Raw genomic sequence first — 23192 nt, forward strand, 5'->3', positions numbered from 1 at the left:
TGGTAGTATAAGCGAGACAGAGATGTATATATATATATATATATATATATATATATATATATATATATATATATATATATATAAAGAAAAGGAAAAAAATACTAATTTCTGTTATCATGTTATAAATAATATGATTTTAAAGGAAGTAGGATTACTTTTATACTGAATGTTCTGTGGATGTGTAAAAAGGAATGGAATAATAACACCACAATGGTTTTATCGTGTTTTAATATATTAATTGCTATTTCTAAATAACATAGCATAATACATATAAATAATACAATACAACTTAAATAAAACCTAAAAACTAAAAATTTTCAATAATCATAACTACTAAATAAAATGTAAACGTATACCGAATAATTGAAAAATCTAATCCATGATCCAATGGGTTTTCTAAACGCCCAATAAATGGAATTTCCAAATACTGCTAAATCTGTAAAGTTGCTGCAGTACTTGGAGTAATTACCTTTTTCATTCTAGCCATTTTTTTATCAAAATATCTCCAGATGTCAATACATTCTTGGTCAGTGGTTTTGTCTCGAATTTCGAGTTGTGGAACTATATTTGTATTTTTTGTTAGAATGGAAGATACCTTTTTTGTGATAACTTTTTGTATCACCTCAGCATCATTTGCAATACCAAATCCTACTTTTTTAGATCTAGGATCTTAAATGTGGATTTCCTGCATATTGTTCATTTCTAAAATTGCCAGTCTTTTATTGATGATGACATCTAATAGACAATTTTGTCATTTTTTCCCCATTCACTTGTTAAAATCCTGGAATTGATGGAATTGTTGCAGTCCTCTTATTAACCGTATAATTAAAGACATCATTGGAATGTCTTTCACCACATAACTCGGTGGTCATTATTTCAATGGTTTTTAAAAGTTGAACACATTCTGTTAAGATAGTCCATTCGTTAACAAATAAAAACTGTGGTGCTCTTCTTAATAGCGAACAAAATAAATTGTTGAATATTAAAGTAAAGTTTTCCTATCTGAAAATGTATTACAAATATTTAATATACTTTATTCACCTCTTTACGGTTAATATTTTTAAAAGAAATATAACAACTGCTACTGTGAAAAATTCTTCAAATCTTTTGGATCTATGCAATTTCTGAAACCTTTGGAACCTAATTTTAGTTTTCAAGATTTTAGGAAAAAAGTTTCGACAAACAAGACACTTGGACAAAAATCCTGAAAGTTTATCAAAAAATTATTACCTATTATACCAGTCCAAAGTATTACCTATTATGCCAGTCAAAAGTATCTTACTATTTATCATTTATAAGTTAATTTTTTTGCCCTCGAAAACTAGCGTTCAAAAATGCTGCTATATTAATTTACAATATATAGTTATTCACAAGCAAACTACAAAAAAAAACATAAAACCACATATATTACATATACATTTATATAAGCATAAATTCGGCGCACTACTTTCAAGGTCGCGGCTAGGATTGAAGGCCAGAATGTTAAAAATCAATCGAATGAACTAGTAGAACCGAAAATAGTAACTAAAAGTAAACGACTGAGACAATCGATAGTAAATAGTAATAAAATCAGTCGGACCGAAAATAGCGACTGAAAACAGTCGACTGAAATCAGTTATTAGTAAAAACAGTCGAACCAAAAATAGCGATTGAAATAGTCGATAGTAAAAAGTAGTCAATTACTGAACAGTCGATGGTCGATTTCAGTCGATTGTTTCCAACACTATAAAAAACTTTATGGTTTGCTTATTTTATCCACTGAGTATGGAAGATGATACTCTCTTCTTTTGTATTATAATTTCTGTTTAATTTTCTTTAAAATTGTAAATTCATTATGTTTTAAACTTTTTTGAAGATCCATTTGTTATTAAATTAAAGTCGGATCCTTTGATTTTTAGTATATTTATGATTTTAATTTATTTCTGTTGGCAACACTGATCATTTGCCACGTTACTGTGAATGAATATCTCGCCATTCTCACCGATTAAGTTCTTACTATGGCTAACATATTGTCGTTAAACACGGCCACATCCCACGATAATAATAACATCTTCCCTGGCCAGCATAATCTCCAGACCTCAACATAGTTGAACCATTATGGGGAGTTTTATAGAGATAGGAATATATTTCCATCTCCAATATCATTGAAGCAATTGATTTGGTGCCAGAATGGGACAACAGTCCATTGGAAACTGTTCAGACATTCCGCGAAGAATTGCGGCTATTTTTAAAACAAAAGGAGGCTCAACACCTTATTAATAAGTAAATATTTGTTTGTAAATAAATAAATATCAGGTTATCATATTATTTTGACCATTACATGTAAATACGGTACAGAACACGGGGACTCCCGTCAATATCAGCGCATCTAGAAGAGATGACTTAGGATTTCATACACAAATATGTATGAAACAAGATAATACCAAGTTTCACCATAACAACAAACCAATATTAAAAATTGAACGATGCTTAGATGCCTATAAGAACAAATAAAAAATATAAAGTAAAATATTGTCAAAAAACTGATAACAACTTAATACTAAGTAAAGACAAAATTTCAATATACTCCTCGGTACGTTGTCAAACTTCATCAAGGGCTTCAGATGTACATAGACAAATACTTTTTAAAGCATTCCAACTTCTTGGCAACACTGATATAATTTTTTTTTTAAATTTTGAGTCAGTTACATAACACTTCCGGTGTTAAAACAGGTCATATCCTCATATAACACCAATATGATAGTTTCAGTATAATTGACACACCCTAAAAAATGCACCTTAGTTCAGAGCCTCAATTTTTTAAGTTTAAATCATGAACAAGCTGGGCAATAATAAATACTGATCAGATAATATTATATTAGTTTACTCTTTTTAATCATAATTTTAAATAAATACAAAATAAAATAGGTAGTGAACATTATGAATATGATAGTAAAAATGTTTCTAATCATATTACTAGCGAAAGTATTAATTAATCATGCAATGGTCACATAAACGTTTCAGGAAATATTAATATACAGGAAAAAGTACATTTAAAAATCTCTATATCGTAGTACTCGTATATTTATTTCGATAGATAACATTTTAAAGCCTCTCGCTGCTTTTTTTTATAGTCATTTCACTTTCACTATAAACTAGTATATAAATAACACATTTTATTAGTGCCCAGACCGGTTAAAAATATAATAAACTAAATAAAAGTGGATATAATGAAATATAAAGCACTGATGTTTTTAACGAAAACATTCGTGTCATGTATAAACAACAATGTTTTATTAAAATACAGAAACTGCTGCAATAACAGTTCTACATAATTAGCAATAATAACGCAATTTTAAACAATCACTATGAAGACGCAAAACTATACAATTTTCGTAATCATTTTTACGTTTAAATGACTATTCATTAAACTTATGTGCTTAAAATCAGCACCTTGATTACTAATAATTACATTACATAAGAAAATTTTATGTAATTATAGTTGTTTTAAAATAATTTTAACTTAATAAAAAATTAACATTAGAACTTTAAATTTAATTAAAGAAACTTATATTTTTAAGATATTTGCTGTGCAGAAAGATACTTATTTAAAATCCATTATTTTGATATGTAATCAAGAACTAAATACTTTAAAAAGACACACCAATTTTAAAGTGTTGCTGTTTTTTTTATTTAAAAATTATCGCCAAGCAGTGCTAATGTGATTGTTAAGTGTTTTGTTGATTTTTATAATTGTAATACTTACATAGTGATGAGAATTGTTGTGACGCAATGCAGTTTTGTTGTCCGCTAAACTGGGTCACTTCCCAAGAGCACTGGTGCTAAAACAATAATAATACCACATATAGTAAGCCAAAAAAGCTTGTAACATTATTTAATTAAGTATTATATATATTTTATTGTTATATAAGTCATCATCTGTATATCATCATATCTAACAGGTTAAAATTTCCTGGTGTGAAAATATATTCTTCATATACAAATGTATATGATGTAGGAAACGTATACGGCTTAAAATAAATAATTTTAATTTAATTATCTGAGGAATAAACTGGCTGAATGCAAAGTGAAACTGAAAACTACGAAATATAGAAAAAAGCAAAGGAAGAGTAAAACGAAAAGTAGAAGAGGCAAAAAACATGGATACAATTTGGAAACCAGATGGAAAGAATGAAGAAAAGCGAGAACCTTTTTAAAGGGTTTTAAAATTTTGTAAATGGAAAAAGCATATAATTATAGACACATAAGAGATAAAAAATGACATAACTGAAGATGAAATAATAATGGAGAGACAAAAGAAATACTTTCAAGAATTGCTGAAAAAAATATGTCAGGAAGTTGAACTGAATTATTAAGTGAGTATGGAAATAGGAACAAATCCCACAGGATTAGCAAATAGCACTTATTGTTCCGATATATAAAAAGGGCGATAAAAAAGAGGGATTACTCTGTTGTGTACAGTAATAAAGATATACGAGCAAAAAAAGTCACTAACAGAATCGCAGAGCAGATTCCGAAACGTATACAATATCATATATTCAGTATGAGATAATTAGTACAAAAAGTTTAATCCAAAAAAAACATAGATATACCTAGAATTTATTGATTTTGAAAAGGCATTTGGCAGGGTAAGAATAATTCAAGAAATATATAGGATAAATGTCAATGCTGCCAGTGAAGGCATCATGAAATCGAAATATTTCAAAACCTAAGTAGAACTAAGACAATGCGCAAGTTTAAGACCAATCTTGTTTATCATATTCATATATGAAATAATAAATAAATGTCAAATAGACAAAACAGAAATACTTAAAATATGAAAAGAATATAAATGCCAGTGGGAGCTGTTGACCCTTAGTTTTTCCGAAGAACTGTATCAGTCGCGCTATATAACATATGTTAACATGGCTATTACTTTTAAATGTATTTAAAAAATATGTTGGAAAACACATTTAGATACAGATATAGAGGATATAGTGACATGGATAATAATGTTTACAGTAATTGTCAATTACGTAAAAAATAACTGCATACAAAAAATATCATTCAGTAAACTACAACCAAAAAAAAACAAGTACAAATATTTTAGTATTAAAAAATTTACACACATACTAATACATCATTTAGCCGGCTTGGTGGCGCAGTGGTAAAGGCGATGGAACGGTCCTCCTACTGTCCGCGGGTTCAAATCCTGCTTGGGACATGGTCGTAAATTTATGTTTGTGAATGTTTAAAATTTGTGAATGGTCTAGGCAAGAGTGTAAAATCTGACAAGGAAAGTGATCCCAGTCACGCCAGTAACCAGGCTGGGTAAGACAGGATGTCTTCTGGGATGATTTCTAAAGTTGGTCACTCGCCACTCGGTAGGCTAAATGCTGAGGAGCGTGGTTCGGAGCCCACGTTAAACTTTAGGCCCAGTCCAGATAAACCCATAGTTGGTAAACGGAGACTTTAAAATATATTAAAAATAATAATAATAAAAATACATCATTTAAATAAGATATATCCACAAATATTAGTGGTAGCTTCTTCACTACATTGACTAAACCAAAGCTATTTATCTTTAATAATATTTTCAAACTGTTTTTTCTTAATTTGAACAAATTTCGTTAAAGGAAAATATTTTACGGATAAAATCTCAACCACAAACCCGCTAAATAAAAAAAACTGGAAAATTAGGGTTTATTTATTATTCAAACAATTGCTTAGCACACATAATGAATTTTATGTGAAATTAAAGCTAATTGCTTAGTTAAGTCGCATTTATTCGAGTCAGGACGACTTCTTTTTTTTAACGACATATTTAATAACTCTCGGCGACAATCAATTTTTTCATTCTTAAATATAACGAACTGCTTTCTCTTAGATGCTTCGTTAAACAATGTTACGTGTCATAGACAGTAAGGCATTTTTGGAATGAGAAGTGATGCAATCATTTCATTTTAAATTACTTTAATACGTTTTTTTCTTCTTAATTTTCCACTATTTATTTTATTATTATTATTTTTAATGCTTTTAGAGAGTAATAGGCCTGTTCATTTATTACAAAAGATAATTTTTACCACTTTTTGAGCCTGCTTTTGCCTCCCTATTTAATAAAAAATAATAATTAATTGAAACCTCCACCTCCATGATAAATTTTAATACTTTGGTTCAACATCTTACATTCGATATGGTTAGTACAATCTTAATTTACAAATTTATTTTTTATTACTGTTCTGTTATACTTGAATTAATAGATAACCAAAGCCAGCACGGGATTAATACATCAGTATGTATTTCACAAATTAAAATAAAACTAATCTACTTAAGCTAAAGTTAAAAATACACTTATATACTATACACTTTCGTGTAATTTGATTTGCTTCAATCTTCTGATTTCCTGCGGGTTGTCTAGTAGCTGTATTGCTTCCACATTGTTGTGATTTTGCAGCATTATTTCACATTTTAAGGCAAAATCTAGGAGCACTTCGTATATCAGTTTGATTTCCAGGTATGATAATTAATGATAGAACTCTGTTTTGGCTTCGGAGCTTGGTTTACTAGTTGGTTTGATGTTTTAGAGCAACTCCATATTTCCACGCAATAGGTTCAAATTGGCTTTATGATTGACTGATAACCAGTACAGTTGCTTGACTTTGAGTCTAATCTGATCTGTTTTTTGTCTAACACGGTGTCTCCCAATTTAATCTACTATCGACATGGATGCCGATGTATTTAGCTGATTCTGTTTGAGGAATCGGGTGATATCCGTCAAGTGATATAATTAGATTTTTGTCAGATTTGGAGCTATGAAGATCTTATTGACTGCTACTTGTGTTACTGACTTGGTAAAAGCAATTCCATCAAGATCTTCATATAATGATTTGATTATCCCAGAGACTCGACAACCACTAAGTAAGTGCATCAGCTATTAAAACATGTCTACTATATAACGATTTCAATGCCTCATTCATGACAACAATGTCGTCTCTTCAACAATCTTAAAATTAGACTAGGTGTGGCACTTCTTGATCTCGCCTTCAATATACGTTTAAAACCTGCTTTTTCCAGTTTTAGGTAAAAGCTATGTAGTTTTTATGATATTTATGGTGCTGCACATAGATAAGAAACATGCTTCAAAAACGTCTTATAGTTATGGCATTTTAGGCTATTGTTTCCGTTGGGAACTAGTACTAATAACCCATTGGATTACTTCGAACTTCGATTCGATTACTAGTTGTAATCCAATGGGTTATTAAACTTTGACATGGTGACGAGGAATGATTAAACTAGAGGGCATATCAGAAAGCATCTATCCGTGTTAGATTTGCTTGTAAAGAAATACAAATATTCATGCTTCAAAGAGTTGAGTTCGAATGAACTCACAGCATTTTATAGTATAGCAAGTCAGGCATCTAAATTTAAAGTTAAATGGATTCGAGATTAAGACCATAAAAGTGTTTTCATATGTCTGAAAAATAGTTGTTGATTCGATTTATTAATACTTCTCATATATCTTATATTCCTATAGTAATATAAAAATCTTATATTCTTATAGTAATCCAATGGGTTATTAAACTTTGACATGGTGACGAGGAATGATTAAACTAGAGGGCATATCACAAAGCATCTATCCGTGTTAGATTTGCTTGTAAAGAAATACAAATATTCATGCTTCAAAGAGTTGAGTTCGAATGAACTCACAGCATTTTATAGTATAGCAAGTCAGGCATCTAAATTTAAAGTTAAATGGGTTCGAGATTAAGACCATAAAAGTGTTTTCATATGTCTGAAAAATAGTTGTTGATTCGATTTATTAATACTTCTCATATATCTCATATTACAAACATGGAACATTTTCTTTAATTTGTATTCATAAAGCATTATATTTATGCGTATATAATAAAAAAACACAAACAATAAAAAGTGTGACCACAAAATAGGAAGACATAAAAATCATGATGTTTCTCATTATTAATTCCTTCTTCCAATCAAATTGTCTATCAAGAATATTATGAAGTGATACATTGTTGGTGTAGTGATCTCTCACAGACTATTACTTAAACTCATATCATTGCGGAACCGCTTTATTCAACTGATATAGTTTTATAGAGCTCTTGACTATTCCCTAAACCAAAAAACCTCTTCGATGATATAGTTTAGAGCTGATTGATGTAAACGTGTTAGGGTTTTAAAGACAATTCCAGAAATTGAAATGAAAACTGTTAAAAATATTGTAATAAATGTATTATAATCAAGTTGGTTACATTGACGGGGAAATTCATTTGGAGTAATCAAAAAAAAATTCTATTTATTATTATTAGTCTTACTATTTTTTGATAATTGTGTACACGTTTTAATTCGGATTATAAATGTATTTGGTTATTATCTATATGATTGATATCTATTTTCCCGACAATTTAATTTATCCATTAAGAATTATAAAAAACTAGTTATGTCGGATGATCAAAGGTTTTCTTACTATTACAACAACTTTATTTATTGCGATATTTCCCCGCATATTATTAATTGTTTCATTATGATGTTCTTGATCAATATTTAGATAGTATTTTGTGGCTTGTAACGTTCCACAGTCGTTGTTCTTGAACTCCATTTTTAGCATGAGTGAATTCAAGACTATCTATTGAATAAATGTTTTTTTTTGTATTACAATACTAGTCGGATCATTAAGAATATTTTTGACCATAGATTACGTAGGCTCATAAAAAAAGTTAATAGTATTAACCTCCAGGTTACTATTATAGTATTATTTCATATTAATATCGATGTTTTTTATGACCTTCAAACAACATGAGCAGACCAAGTACAAAACTAATAAGAATATACCTATTACTAATTTATTGTTTATACTATAAATATTTGATATTTATATCTGACCTGATATATGACCTTCATCAAATGTTATAGATGTATACTATATACATGTTTGAGTTAGTTTATTTGGTGTGATTTAGTTCTAATATACAGTTCCAGGAATTATCAGATAATCTGATGAATTAAATTCTAATTTAATTAATTACAAACCATTTTAAATCAATTGTTATCGCTGTAGTTATATTAATGTTATTATAATTACCATATATATTGTATGTATTTAATGTTTTATTATAAAAATATCGTAAATGTTGCTTATGTTGCAATCTTTATAACTCTTTTATCGCCTATCGTTGTTTGCATGATATTATCAAATAAATTGCGTGGATGTCATTTTTTTCACATGTCTCTATAGGATTATGTAAATGAAGTTTTTGTTTTACTGTTACTTAATGAAAACGCACCTATTCACATATACTATATACACGATTGAAAAGTTATCTTTAACAATATAGAAACATTCTCGTGTTTTTGTAAGTATAGTAAACATATACTGAAGTTAATTATATTTTAGGTTCTGTTTATTTTCTGTGTTTCTGTGTTGATAAAATATTGATTTTTGAAGGGAAAAAATACAGTCGAAGCAAAAACTTGGCTTGATGCCGAGTTTCCGGACACTGCCCCAGGAAAATCAACCATCAAGGATTGTTGTGCTACGCTTAGACGTGGTGAAATGAGCACCAAAGACGGTGAACGCAGTGGACGCCCAAAAGATGTTGTTACCGACGAAAACATTAAAAAAAACTACAAAATGATTTTGAATTACCGTAAATTGAAACTGAATGAAATAGCACTAAAAGTCTAAAGATATAAACTGAACGTGTACATCATATCATTCGCGAATATTTGGGTATGGGAAAGCTCTGTGCAAAGTGGGTGCCGCGCGAGCTCACTTTTGACCAAAAACAACGACGATTTGATGATTCGGAGAAGTGTTTGAAGATGATCAAGCGTAATAAACCCGGGTTTTTGCGTCGATATGTGACAATGGATGAAACGTGGCTCCATCATTTCACTCCAAAGTCCAATCGACAGTCATCCGAGTGGACTGCACACGATGAACCCGCTCCAAAGCGTGGGAAAACGCAACAATAAAAAGAACTAATTTTGCCAAAAAAATGTGTTTTACTATGGTGGGCCGGGGACTTTTCAATTGACCTGTTATATATGTTGGAATATTTGATACAGCATTGATCTTATTAGCAGATCTCATTCTGATATTATATCTGATTTCATTAAGTTAAATTAAAAATTATTATTATTATTATTAATGAAATGCCTACTTAACTAAACAATATTATAATACATATGGCTGATTCCAAAGTTTGAGGCTATATATAAATTTCTTTATTATTATCATTAAAAAATTTACTGTTGATTTTTCTTTCACGTAAGTTATATTAAATAGTTCCTAACAAATTACAAATCCAACCGAATCAAATCGTTTACGTAGCTATACCTTTTAAGGCATAAAATGATTATAGTTGCCATTAACGCTATAATAATTGTTGTTCATAATGTTGTTATAAAAACACTTTACAACTAATGTCTTTATTATAAAACTTTCTCTATATGAGGTAATGTTTTACTAAAAGTTATATTCTAAAACTCGCATCCGTACTTTATCCCGAAATGTACCGAATGAGAATCGTTTTATTCATATTTCTCACAATCCAGCCACTGTGTCTTAGTCTTTAAACAAGCTTCTACAACATTAAACAAACATTGGACATCATAAAATAGCAATTGACATACAAACACATAATGAAATTGCTTTCATAGAAGTTGTAGTAGCGATTTTTTCATCATATAGATACCAATTAACATATATTTTCGGATGAGTGACTTTTAGTAACCTTGTCCGTAAAATTCGATACGTATTGAAATTTCAACATCAGGTAACCAGATATTTCATAGAAATAAATAATAGCTTATCACGATTAAGGTTAATTAATGAAAGCTAAATTAATAAAAAGACGAATAACGGTTGCTTTCTAATTATATATTATTTGTGGTAATTTGAAAATTGAAACACAAAAGCAAAATGGGATATATAAATTGGCTAAGAGGAGCAATCAACAAGGTTTTCGTGGAGTATTTAAATATATTAATAATAACGAAAAATTCAGTATTTACAAACATTTTCCTCTGTAGAAACATTTTACATTTGGCAAATTATGTAAAAACATATTATAATTCATTAATTTTGAGGTATTTATGATAAATATGTATTGATAATATGTATTTTCTTGTTTAGTTCAAAGAAAAGTCATTGATTGATATTGGGAATTTACGATGAATATACCCCATTGATTATTTATTCTCTTCTGCCTTAGAACAGCAGTCACTTCAATTTCTGGAACGGCTTCTCTGAAAATCGCTTTTGTAAGTTCTAAGGTATCTAAAAGCTCGATAGAGCTAAATCCGGCGGGAGTAGTAAGTAGACGCGGAATAATATTAGTTGAATTTTTAATAAAAAAGTCGTGAAAAAAACAATACTGTGTGAAAAAACGAGAGGTATTAGTCCATAATTCCAGCCCTTTGACTTTTCACGCAAGCAACATATAACAGTGAAATAATATTGCTGATGTTTCTGCATTAATGTGCTCTTTTGTAAATCCTGGTGTAATTATACATAATACTTGATTAAATTTATAATCATCACTATAATCAATCTATCACAATTCGATGAACGTAATTCATAATATCACAAAAAAAGTTTAGATGATGCTACTCTGTGGATTTATTCCTCACAGCCACCGAAGTATAAGATACATTCCTTGAATGTGATGTTCTTTCACTCAATTGTTTCAATTGTATCTTGTAGGAATAATATACGGTAATATATATATATATATATATATATATATATATATATATATATGTATATATATATATATATATATATATATATATATATGTTTATAGATTATAAACTTAATTTCTACGCCTGTAATTGTATGTTATATCCGTTGAATATATTGCAGAATTGACTATTAAAATGGTCTTATGAATTATGGATTTTGTTCGAATTCATACACTAAGTAATATTCGGCATGCCGATTGCGTTGGCATTCGCTAAACTGAATTATCTCCTATAATTTCCGGAACTTATCAACAACGAAAATGAACAAAAAGGTCAACAAAAATTATGGAGTGTAAATCAAAACTTCACAGTAAAAAGACTAGAAAGTCTCCCAGATCAGTTGGTTTTGGTTTTGAGGCGAGCTTGCAAATCACGCTGACTAAATCAAGTGGATTTTATTCCAGACTTCCAGGATCGCTGAACGAGAATTCAAAACTTCTGGGATTCAGCATATATCCACAACATAACGAACTGACCTAATAGTGTATTCATGAAGCTGACACATGATTCTGTTCAGATTTGATGACCTAGTATTCGTCTATACACTGAGAATATTTAGAATGTAACTGTTTATGAATAAAACAAACAATGACTTTAAGTTTATTAACACATATAGTACGTTAATATAATATTATGTCTGGTATATACCATATAATCCAGTGGTAATAATTATATTTAATTTTTTTATTTAGTGAAGAAAATAAATGTTTTTGTGATGATGATGTGATGCGTTATTACACATTACATCGTATTTTATTAATTTTAAATTTGCAACAGTTAGTTGCTGAACATATTCATTCATATCGATTTATATACAATTTACAACTAGCCTACTATAAGTAATTCAAGAAATTTCAACAATGTAGTCGAAATAAGGACAACGGCGCATAAATTAACAAACTCATTCTGAAGTAAGTCATGTTTGACATGCTTCCTTTAGTTACACTTTTTTTTCAATGAGCTTAAGATCAGTGAAAACTGAAATTTAGTATTCGGAACCGGCACTAAATATGAAACCGTATAAATTGGCAAAAAACTTTCTTAACAAATTGTCTTTCATAAATGAATGGTGCTGTACTCTCTGATATTTCCTGCTCAAACAAAATATCGCAGTCATTAAAACTGAATGGTAAAATAAAGAAAATTGTATTTTTTAAAATAATGTAGGCTTAATAATTATCGTAATTAATATTTTACCAATCTTGGCGAAACGACTATAAAATATGCACTATTCAAAAACATTCTAACTTAGAAATTGTATGTAATGTAAATGTATTTTTTCAATATTTTCAAGTTTAACCCTTCAAAAATATCCCCTTACGAGGATGTTTAAACACATAAAATACAAACACACTAAAAACGAAACTTTATACGCATTTTTATAGAAATTACTTTAGTTCTACTTAACCAATTGACTTAAAATTTGGTGTGAGCTTTCTCTATAAAAACTTCTATTGTATCAATGATGATTTAATCTATAATGATTTTTACTATTTTTCAAAAATTCATAAATTTCAAAAAAGAAATTTACGAATTCTTTTTATTAATTTCTTTTTTAAAATGGTAAAAAAATGTCTAGTTTTCTCGATCAGTCATAATTTGGACAAAAACAATTTGTTTGACATAAAATTCTAGAAAGAACTTAAAGAAAAAATAACAAGACATAAATACTGTGGTGTCGTTCTTTAACTTTTAATAAGCTCGCAACCGCCATACTCGACTACTTTCTGAGATTCGACAGATTTCTCTGACTGGGACGGAACTCCAAAACACACTTTGAAGGTACAGTTTTGAGCTGATTGAGGTTATTAAGACTGAATCAAAAAGGTATTTAAAGGGCATTCCCAGAAATCTAATAACTGTTTTGAAGATTGGAAAAACCATTGATATAAGTTCGTTGCCTTTTTGTTTCAATGATCTTACTTATATTTTTATTAACTATCTACTTATGTTCAACAAAAATGAACACTTAATAAACTTCATAGTTCGTTAAATATTTGCAATTAAAGGTGCATTAAATGAGCAATCCAGATTCAAGAGCACAATACATACTCCAGTGGTTTAACAACCAATATGAAAACGTAAAATATGCCTCATTGACTCTAAATATAAAAACTCAGTCTGCATAAACCAATTACAATCCAAGTGTGGCAAATCAATTGCAAGCTTTAATATTAACAACAATTAAAGCAAGGTCAATATCAACTTGGAAATAATTATTGACAAGATTGCCTTGTTACCTCAAGCGGTGAAAAAATGGCTTTGAAATAAAGAAATCTTAACTGAACGATATAATATTTGATAATAACTAATCTCTTGACAAGAAATAATCAATTCTATTATCAATGAATGGTTAAAAAAGTTGTATATCGCATAGAATATGATTCAGAAGAAGTTTTTTCACCAACGATTTTAATTTGCTACCTTAAGGATACTCCTAGTCCAGAAATTAGAAAAAATCGATTCTTTTCATATTTTAAAAGCCTAATGCTTTAATAATATGCCCTTAAGATGATTTTTCAAAAATATTTTCGGAAACCTTTTTAGAGATAGACTTTTGTTCAATTCTGTAAACCGATTTATTTGAAATTTGGTGTGAGCCTTCTCTATGAATTCATCGTTGGCTTTTGATCAAATTACAACTGTTCGAAAAAACGATATTAAAAAAAAAATATTTCCGATTTTATTAAAAAAGTTAAAACGTCAGCAGAAAAATGTGTTTAAAGTTTCTTTTCTGGATGTCGCGTCACTAAAACATCTATATAGTAGAATATTCCTTAATAAAAAAATATATTTTGATTTTTTTATTTACAGACTATGCCGAATCAAAACTACGGTAATGGGAAATATTAATAGTCAAACCGGTCAAATAACAACAGCTCGTATCAATGCTGGTTTGAGATCTGAAATTAGTACCAGAACGGATCCAGAACCATGGCTTCGATCCTACCCCAAACCCACTGTACCTCTTCAACATAAAGTCCTGCCGGAACCAGGATCCAGACCAAAGCTTCGCTCAACCGATAATGGTGAAATTTTACAATCAGGTGGAACCCTGAGCGGAAGACATCAAAACCCTTTACAAACCGTAAGATCTATACCAAAAATACGTCTACTTCGATTATTTAACACAAAAATGTTTATTTTTACAGACTGAGCCAAGACTGTACCTTCCAACGCAAAGATATTCTTTTCACAAAACAGGTTTACGGGTAAATCCGTATCAGAACCGTCAAAATGGCGCTAGTCAAAAATCCTTCAAATCACAAATCAAATCATATAAATCAGAACCAGATTTACATTTATCGACAGCGGGTGATCAAGAAATGAAAGAAAGGAAACCGAAGAAAAAATATAAAGCACCACCACCACCTGGTAAACAATCAGTAAGTAAATTAATAATATTATTAATATTTTGTGATAACAACTACGATTGTTATATTTTATTATTGTTGTTTTTCTATACCAAAATATTTTTCAATGTCCTAATTATTGGACTATAAATTAGTTTTAAAGGATTTTTTAAATTTCAAGGTTTATTGCGAAAAATCTGTACAATGTATTTTATTCAAAATATTGACCATCGATAGGTGCTATTTTTTCCCATTTTTCGGACAATTTACGGATTCCACTTCGAAAAAGCGATATATATTTTGGTATTATTCACGATCCATTTTTGGTGTCTTTACGAGGATCACTATTTATACTTCGGGAATAGAAAAAAACAAATAGTTAAGCTGCGAATATATTTTTATTATTTTTCAAAGTACTCGCCACGATAATCGATACACTTTTGCATACGTTTAAACCAATCTTCAAAGCATTAATTCCATTCCGAATGAGGTATCTTCAAAACATAATTTTTGAACGCTTCAATAGCTTCTTCGGGGGATGAAAATCGTTGACCACGCAGTTTATTCTTCACGGATGGGAACAAAAAGAAGTCATTGGGTGCCAAATCAGGGCTGTACGGCAGATAACCGATCAATTTGATGTTTTGAGTGCTCAAATAGTCTCTTGTTTAAGCGCTCGCATTGTCATTATGAAGAGCAATCCGGCGTCTCTTCTTTGTTTTCCTTATTTCACCGAAGACTTCTGGCAAACAAATAGTTGTGTACCAATCAAAATTTACTGTTCAACGATCCTCCAGAGGCACTGTTGCAACAGTGCGCAAACAACTTTTGTTGGATTTGGTTCATCTTGGAATACCCATACAGTCGACTGCTGCTTACTTTCGGGCTCATACGTATATATCCATGATTCGTCACCTGTCACGCTTTTATCAACGTCTTTCGACGCACCGTGATTGAATTTCTTAAGCATTTCTTTGCACCAATAGACACGAGCCTTTTTTTGAGCAAATGTCAAATTGATTGAATTCACTAAACCAGCGATACATGGTGTTTTTTAATGGAGCTTCATCGCCAAAAGTCAAACTCAGTTGATTGATGCACTCTTGTTGCGATAATCCACGTCGAAAATCGTAAAAAATCATCGAACTAAAATGTTCACGATTCAGTTCCGTTGTTCATTGTTTGCCGAGACGAAACTTTCAACTAAATATAAAATAAACAAATAGCGTCCGTGCGACAAAATGTTCTGAGTACGTATATCGTCAAAAATGTCAAACTTTACGATGGAACCGTCAGATGGACTCACATAACAACAGTGTTGCCAATTCCCGAAATATGAATAGTGACCCTCGTATAAGAAGTGAAGTGCTACTCAGACAGGTCACGACTCACATGTCGAAACAAGTAGTAATCAGAAGGACCAATGTCTGTCTGATTTTCACTCTTTCCTAGGACAATCACAAACATAAATTTACGACCACCACCAATAGGTGGACCGCTGTTGCTTTTACCAGTGCGCCAAACAAGCCGGCTCAAACGTATCAATTATAGTAGACAGCGATCCCCATTGATGATTTCATCGAGTAATGCCGTCAAATTACAGTCTTTAAGTTTTTTTTTGGCTGTTCAAAACGCACTTTGTCTTTGGTGTCAAAATCACCACTTTTTAAACGTCGAAACCAGTATTCACAATGTTAAAATCATGCATGGTTGCCAGAAGCTTCAAATAACATTCGATGATTTTCAGTCGATATTTATTTGAAATTGAAGTAAAAAGTAAACCTTCCAACAAATGCGATTTACTTGGTACAAATTCAGATATTCTCAACGCACTGAAAATAATTTATGTTCACACTTCGACGAAATGACATACTGAAAAGTGTAGTATGTTAGCGAGGTTTTAATATAAAGTTGGTTACAAATGTATCCGATGAGATTTAATACAAAGTAACACCATCTGTTGTAAATCCTTTGAAATTAACTTATAGGCCAATACATGAATTGCTAAGTAAATTTTTAAGTAATTTACATTTGATTGGATAAACTAATGGTCTTCTTAGATTCTATCGCTTACGTGTTAGATTCTTCGTTTAAATCTCCACTTTGTACAATCTCCACTACCATTTCGTAATTAGAAAGACTTAAAAAATATATCAGGTTCAGTGTATTAAGTTGTTAAAAATGTTTGGGACGACAACACCATCTTTTGCAACAAAGGCATATACAAATAATTAAAATGACTTTGAGTGTCGTTTCATTACCGAATGAATCTTGAGTCTATTATCATGATAATGACTCAGACCAAGTGAGTAAGAAGTGGTGTGAACCCTGCCCTTCTGAACCGAGAAATCTGATAAAAAGTATCAATGTCAGAGTTTTGAAATACAAAATAAATTTTGTTCGTTGGTTTTATCTAAATTGATAAAAGATTTTTGGACCGATTAAATGCAAAAATTCGTAAAAAAAAAGATAATTTTACCTACCTACAAACCTACAAACAGCACATAAGAAAACTCACCCTGGACTAATGTAATTAAAATAGGATTTCTTTCAATATCCAGCTTATGTCAGATTTAGCGCTTTCTATTATCTAGTTCTTTTATTATACGCTTCTTTTATCTCAAAACATTCTTTCCTGAAAAACAATTCATCAAATGAAGATGTTGTAGCTACTGTAAAGGGACCTTTTGAAATTAAAGGAAATTGTACTGAAAATACAGTAATTTCTAGTTGGTTCCAGTAATTTAGTTTCCCCCATTGATATCCGTGAACTTGTTGAACAGCTTAGTAGACATAATTAAATAATTTACTCTTTAAAGATATAAAGAAAAGCCTGCGCCAGGAAAAAAAAATGTTAGAGTACCATTTAAATCATGTTTTTTTTTATAATTTTAGCAAGGAATCAAATCACCTGATTGGGCAGAAAATTCAAGCGACGAGTATACGTCCAGGAAAACGCGATTATTTAAAACAAGAGCAGAAACGAAAAAAGAATCTAGTCATCAATTTATACGATCAGAGCAATTAATAGAAAATACCTCCGATGTCGTGGAGGAAAAAATATTAGCTCAAGAAAAGAATATTGGAAATTTGCGTCCGAATAGATTATCGCTGCCGGATTTCAGTACAGCTGAGTCCGATGAGTTCCAGAAGGAACTCAGAGAGGCAACTGACCGTTTGCGTAACGCTAAGACGAAAGAAATCGAACAGTACCAACAAGACATTTTTGGTGCTCAAAATGAGCTGCCACTGTCGCGTCGTTTACCTGAATCCGAAGAACGCTGTACCCGAGGGGAACCATCCGGTAAAGAATCATCCACCCCTGAGACATCGCCAGTTTTAGGAGTGCCTGGAACTCAAAAACCTCGAGCTTTTTATTTTGGAATGGAACGTGAAGACTCGGATATTTCCAGTAATTGTCCCATTGATGACGACGACGAAAATCCTGCGATTGCTTTACGTTTAAGGCCTGTACTGCCCAGAAAACCACCAGAGGTTCCTCGTTTCTCTCCATCCGCTGCATGGAGACTTCTGGATGCTCGCTCTCACGATTCGGGAATATCCGATGATGCTCGTCCTCCGCCACCCCTATCTTGGACGCCGCAGCAAGACTTAGGGGATGACTCCAGTTTGGAGGAGGTAAGAAGAGAAATGCCCAGACCTGTACGAGATAGGCCTCACGTCTTCAGTCTGTCCTTGCCAAGAGATAATCAACTTGCTAGTTTCGCGGCAATGGGATCCGGTCGAAACGGAGCCAGCAGCTTGAGAAGATTAAAAAGATCCGTGTCTGGGGTTCTTAGCACCTTGTCGAACAAAAAGGAACAAGAAAAAAAGACATCCGTTAGGGCTGATGATCCCAACTGGTTCTTTAGTCGATCAGCACCTAATTCCCTGAATGAAAATTCCTCTGACGCACCAGAACCATCATTTCCTCACACTTCTTCAACATCTAGACTGATGTATTTACCCAATACCACACCTAGGGAACCCTCCGTAGACGATAAGTACGCGATGTCCGTATTTTCAAAATCCTGCGAGGAACTACGCGTTCCTGAATCGTTGCGGGATCCAAAGAGCGAGTTGGACTTTCTGTGGTCGACAGATGATCGAATTAAAAAGCCGAAAAAATTCACGTTTCAAAGCACGGTAAGACAAATCGAGAGGAGAAGAATGGCAGAGAAACTATCCAAAGAAGCCGAGAAGAAAGAAAAGCAACGTCTTAAAGAATTAGAAGCCATGCAGAAGGTCGAGGAAGAATTTCAACGAAAACGAGCTAAGTGAGTAGACCTTTTAATGTTTCAATTATAATATTCATGTTTTACTATTTATTTTTGCGAGTATTAATATTTTATTTTAAAACGTTCATTTGCTCATTACTACTCACTATGTTTCCTTACTTATAGCCCAGTCTGTCGGGCCTGTATGTGTGGTGAATATGAAGAGTGGGATAGAGTCCTCTTTACATAATCCTAAGTAGATTTTCATGAGTATTGTAGCGTTTTTTTTAGTGTGGTTCAATCGAATCAATAATAAGCTCCTGTGATGATTTTGTGTAGCTTTAGCAACTTATAATAAATTAGATTATTTTTGAATCGTCTAACTCAATTTTTTGTTTAGTTGTTTGTGATAAAATTCTATTTTCTTCATCTGTAGACATGTTTTGAATACATCAATGCATCAAAATTCCTTGGAAATAATATTTTTGATGAAAATAATCTCAACGCTTGTTTAGAAATTGACACACAGCCGTAATCGTGATAAATTAGCATAAAACTAGCTGCACGTAGATCATGCGAACATATAATTTCAATATAAAGGAAAAAAAAAACCAGGGATATATTTCTGAATTTGCAGTTTTTGTTGCAATAATGCGTATGCTATTTGGAATATAAATTACTTACTGTGTCCCATTTAAGTATTTCCCGGTAGATTTTTCAGAGATTTTGCAACATGAGATCAAAATAAGCAACCCTTCTAAAAAATATGACTATTTCTTTCAATGGTAATCTTAAGCCCATCAATTCAGCCTACCTACTCATATTAACAGTATTCGTTCGATTTGAACTTCCAATTTTACGTTTATACCTTCAATTTTCCGCTATATTAGCTATAATTAATATTAAAATTATCAATAGTTTAATTTTTAATTTAATTAATGTGTTGAAACAATTCACGACGATCACTGTCATTTAAGTCAGTCTTTCTATATACAGGGGATACACAAAATAATATGAACACCATGCAATATAGTACATGTTGTTGGTGAAATCGATCGGTGAACTATGTGAACTACATCTTGTTCCAGTGTTGAGACAGTATCCACGGTAATGACAGCATACACCAAATATGGTAAAATATTATCGGCGAACAGGAATAGTGGGCCAAATCCATAGCTAACTGCCAAAGACTGACGAACATTAAAAATGATTGTGACCAGATAATATAAAACTAAAATGGCAAAAGTGATAGCAGAACTCAACATTCACTTGAGTAATCCTGTTACGACAAAAACAGTATAGTGGGAGCTCCACACAGCTAACATTCATGGAAGGTGTGATTCGAAACCCTTTGTGATGGAAGCCAGCACTAAGCTGCGAAAGAAGACACAACGAATATATATATATATATATATATATATATATATATATATATATAGGATTACTCAAGTGAATGTTGAGTTCTGCTATCACTTTTGCCATTATATATATATATATATATATATATATATATATATATATATATATATATATATATATATATATAGGTCCGATGTATCCTGATTGTTTTCTACGGTCGGGTTAATGTATGGAGAATCCCAAAAGCCTTCCATGATCCAGACTGCTTCCTTTCTACAGTCAAGAGTGGGAGAGGATCCGTTATGATTTCAGCGGCAATATAGTGGTATTCAGCTGGTACTCTCATTTGCACTACTGGCCGGAATACTGTGAATGAATATCTTGACATCCTCAATGATGGAGTTCTTACTATGACTAGCATATTGCTGCCAAACTGAGTAGATATCTTCATCAGCAACATTTTTGTATCTACTGGCGGATGTTTTGGTACAAGTATGGGAAATATTTTATTGGAAAATATTCAGACATTCTATGAATCTATTCCTAGAAGAATTGCAGCTATTTTAAAAGCAAATGGTGACTGAATACCTTATTAATAAATAAATATTGTCTATATGTTAGGTGTTCATGTTATTTTGTTCATCATTTGTAATTATAGATGCTCATCATCTACAGATTTCTTTAGAGAAAGGACGCCTACATCAAACAAAATAAAAACTATATGCTGATACAAATAAAATAAATAAAATCGCTAATATTTCAAGGCTATGTTGTTAACAACCGTCTATTCTTTGGATATATACAATTTTGGTATAATTTATTTGCGACGTCCTGTTTTATCAAAACGTGTAGATTTATTTCTATAGCTATTATTGTACCGCATAATACATACATTATACATTTCGAAGTCTGTTACGTATAGAAATATTAACATATTATTAGAATACTTTCTATTGTTGAATACACATATTCATTATTTAAAGCTACAAAAGCAAACTAAAAAAGAAAATCACTAAAACAAACTCTCAAGGGTCATAACTATAAACACTTCCTAGTTTTACGACATAGATCTGTTAATCACCTGTTTTATTTCGTTTACTGCTAAAGTAAATACTCAACTATATTACATAAATATCTAATTTACAGAGAAAAAGCTAACATTAGGCAACAACTGAGACTTTATGCCATGGACGATAATCAATGGACAAGCTTGCCACCTGATATAACAATAAAAACTGAGGTAATAATGAATATTTATTTACGATTCTATATATATAATAATTAATCGCTATTATAAGAGGGTTTTCCTTCGTTTTAGTACGGGTAACTTTCTTTTTGTTGATATTTTCATAATTACTTTGGGAAAGGTCTTATATAATACTAATTTAGATATGAAGTTTCATTAGAACATATAATATCCTTTTTGTTTTAATTTATTTACCATTCACTTATCATAATATTTATGAAAGCTGGATTAAGTACGGAGATATTTACAATATACATAATCATTAATTAACGTAAAATTTGTTTAAATCTATCTGGTATTTCTAGAATCTTAGCTATTAAATTCTTATGAAATGTTGATATTAAGAAAATAAATTAATTGGGAATGTTCCGGTTTTTTCTTACTGCTATTTATTCTTCTCATTAGTTCTGATTTCTGATTATTATGTCATATATGAAATATATGATTAATTATTCCATATTGAATAAATATAATGATGAACTGTAATATCGGATTACCTTTTTGTTTTCTAATACCTTTGATTCCGATTAAACTTTACCAAAAATAATAAATAATTAAAAAGAAAATGAATAAATTAATAAGCATGTTAGTTTAAATTAATAATAAAATACAAGGGTTGTCTGATAAATACATGACATTAAAAGGAAACAATTTTTGTGAGTAGGTTTTTCTAGTTTTCTGTTCAATTCTCATATCAGCAAGTATCACATCACACCATTAAAGTGAATTAGTTTCCATCCAACAATTTTCCAGATTCAAAAATAGAAAATAGTCACTAGGTGCTAAATTTGGTAAACAATTTGTCCGGAATTAATACTGGAATTTTACTATAGCAACGATCAACGAAATATACAGAGAACCTCTTAATAGACTTTTCAACCAATTTGTCTTAATTAGCACATCTTACATTAGATACGCTTAGTATATTTTTAACTTACAACAACAACAACATTCACAAACAAATTAAATCTGTGCAAAATCAAAATCAATCATGTCTGATCTGGTCGATTGATACTGATCAAAATTGTTAATAACAAAATTTCCAAGCCTTAATATTATTGTTTGCAAAATTAAATAAGTTGTTGTGTATAAATAGCATGTACTTATGACAGATCAATTGAAAAGTTCCCGGCCTACCTTAGTAAAACACATTTTTTTGACAAAATATGTTTTTTTTTTATTCAACATAATTCCCTTCAAGGGTGATACACTGATTATAGCGACCCTCCAACTTTTCGATACCATTTTTGTAGTACGATTTGTACTTTGTTTCA

General features: G+C 30.8%; 2 protein-coding genes across 2 annotated transcripts in view; one reads left to right on the plus strand and one right to left on the minus strand.

Annotated features, from left to right (window-relative positions):
- The window catches only part of HUWE1 (HECT, UBA and WWE domain containing E3 ubiquitin protein ligase 1), a 158327-nt gene that overhangs the window by 53378 nt on the left and 81757 nt on the right, over positions 1–23192 (minus strand). The window contains exon 2 of the mRNA XM_076405283.1: positions 3746–3821. The gene's annotated coding sequence lies outside the window, so the exon portion shown is untranslated. The remainder of the gene's footprint in view (positions 1–3745; positions 3822–23192) is intronic.
- The window catches only part of LOC143197116 (uncharacterized), a 60546-nt gene that overhangs the window by 35606 nt on the left and 1748 nt on the right, over positions 1–23192 (plus strand). Inside the window, exons 2-5 of the mRNA XM_076405305.1 lie at positions 14558–14831; positions 14896–15129; positions 17992–19373; positions 21819–21912. Of these exons, the coding sequence (XP_076261420.1) occupies positions 14583–14831; positions 14896–15129; positions 17992–19373; positions 21819–21912 (1959 nt within the window). The 5' untranslated portion in view covers positions 14558–14582. The remainder of the gene's footprint in view (positions 1–14557; positions 14832–14895; positions 15130–17991; positions 19374–21818; positions 21913–23192) is intronic.

Source organism: Rhynchophorus ferrugineus, unplaced genomic scaffold (genome assembly GCF_030347505.1).
Source record: "Rhynchophorus ferrugineus isolate W39M unplaced genomic scaffold, kcgeb_rfMv2 rfM5, whole genome shotgun sequence".
Lineage (NCBI taxonomy): Eukaryota > Metazoa > Arthropoda > Insecta > Coleoptera > Curculionidae > Rhynchophorus > Rhynchophorus ferrugineus.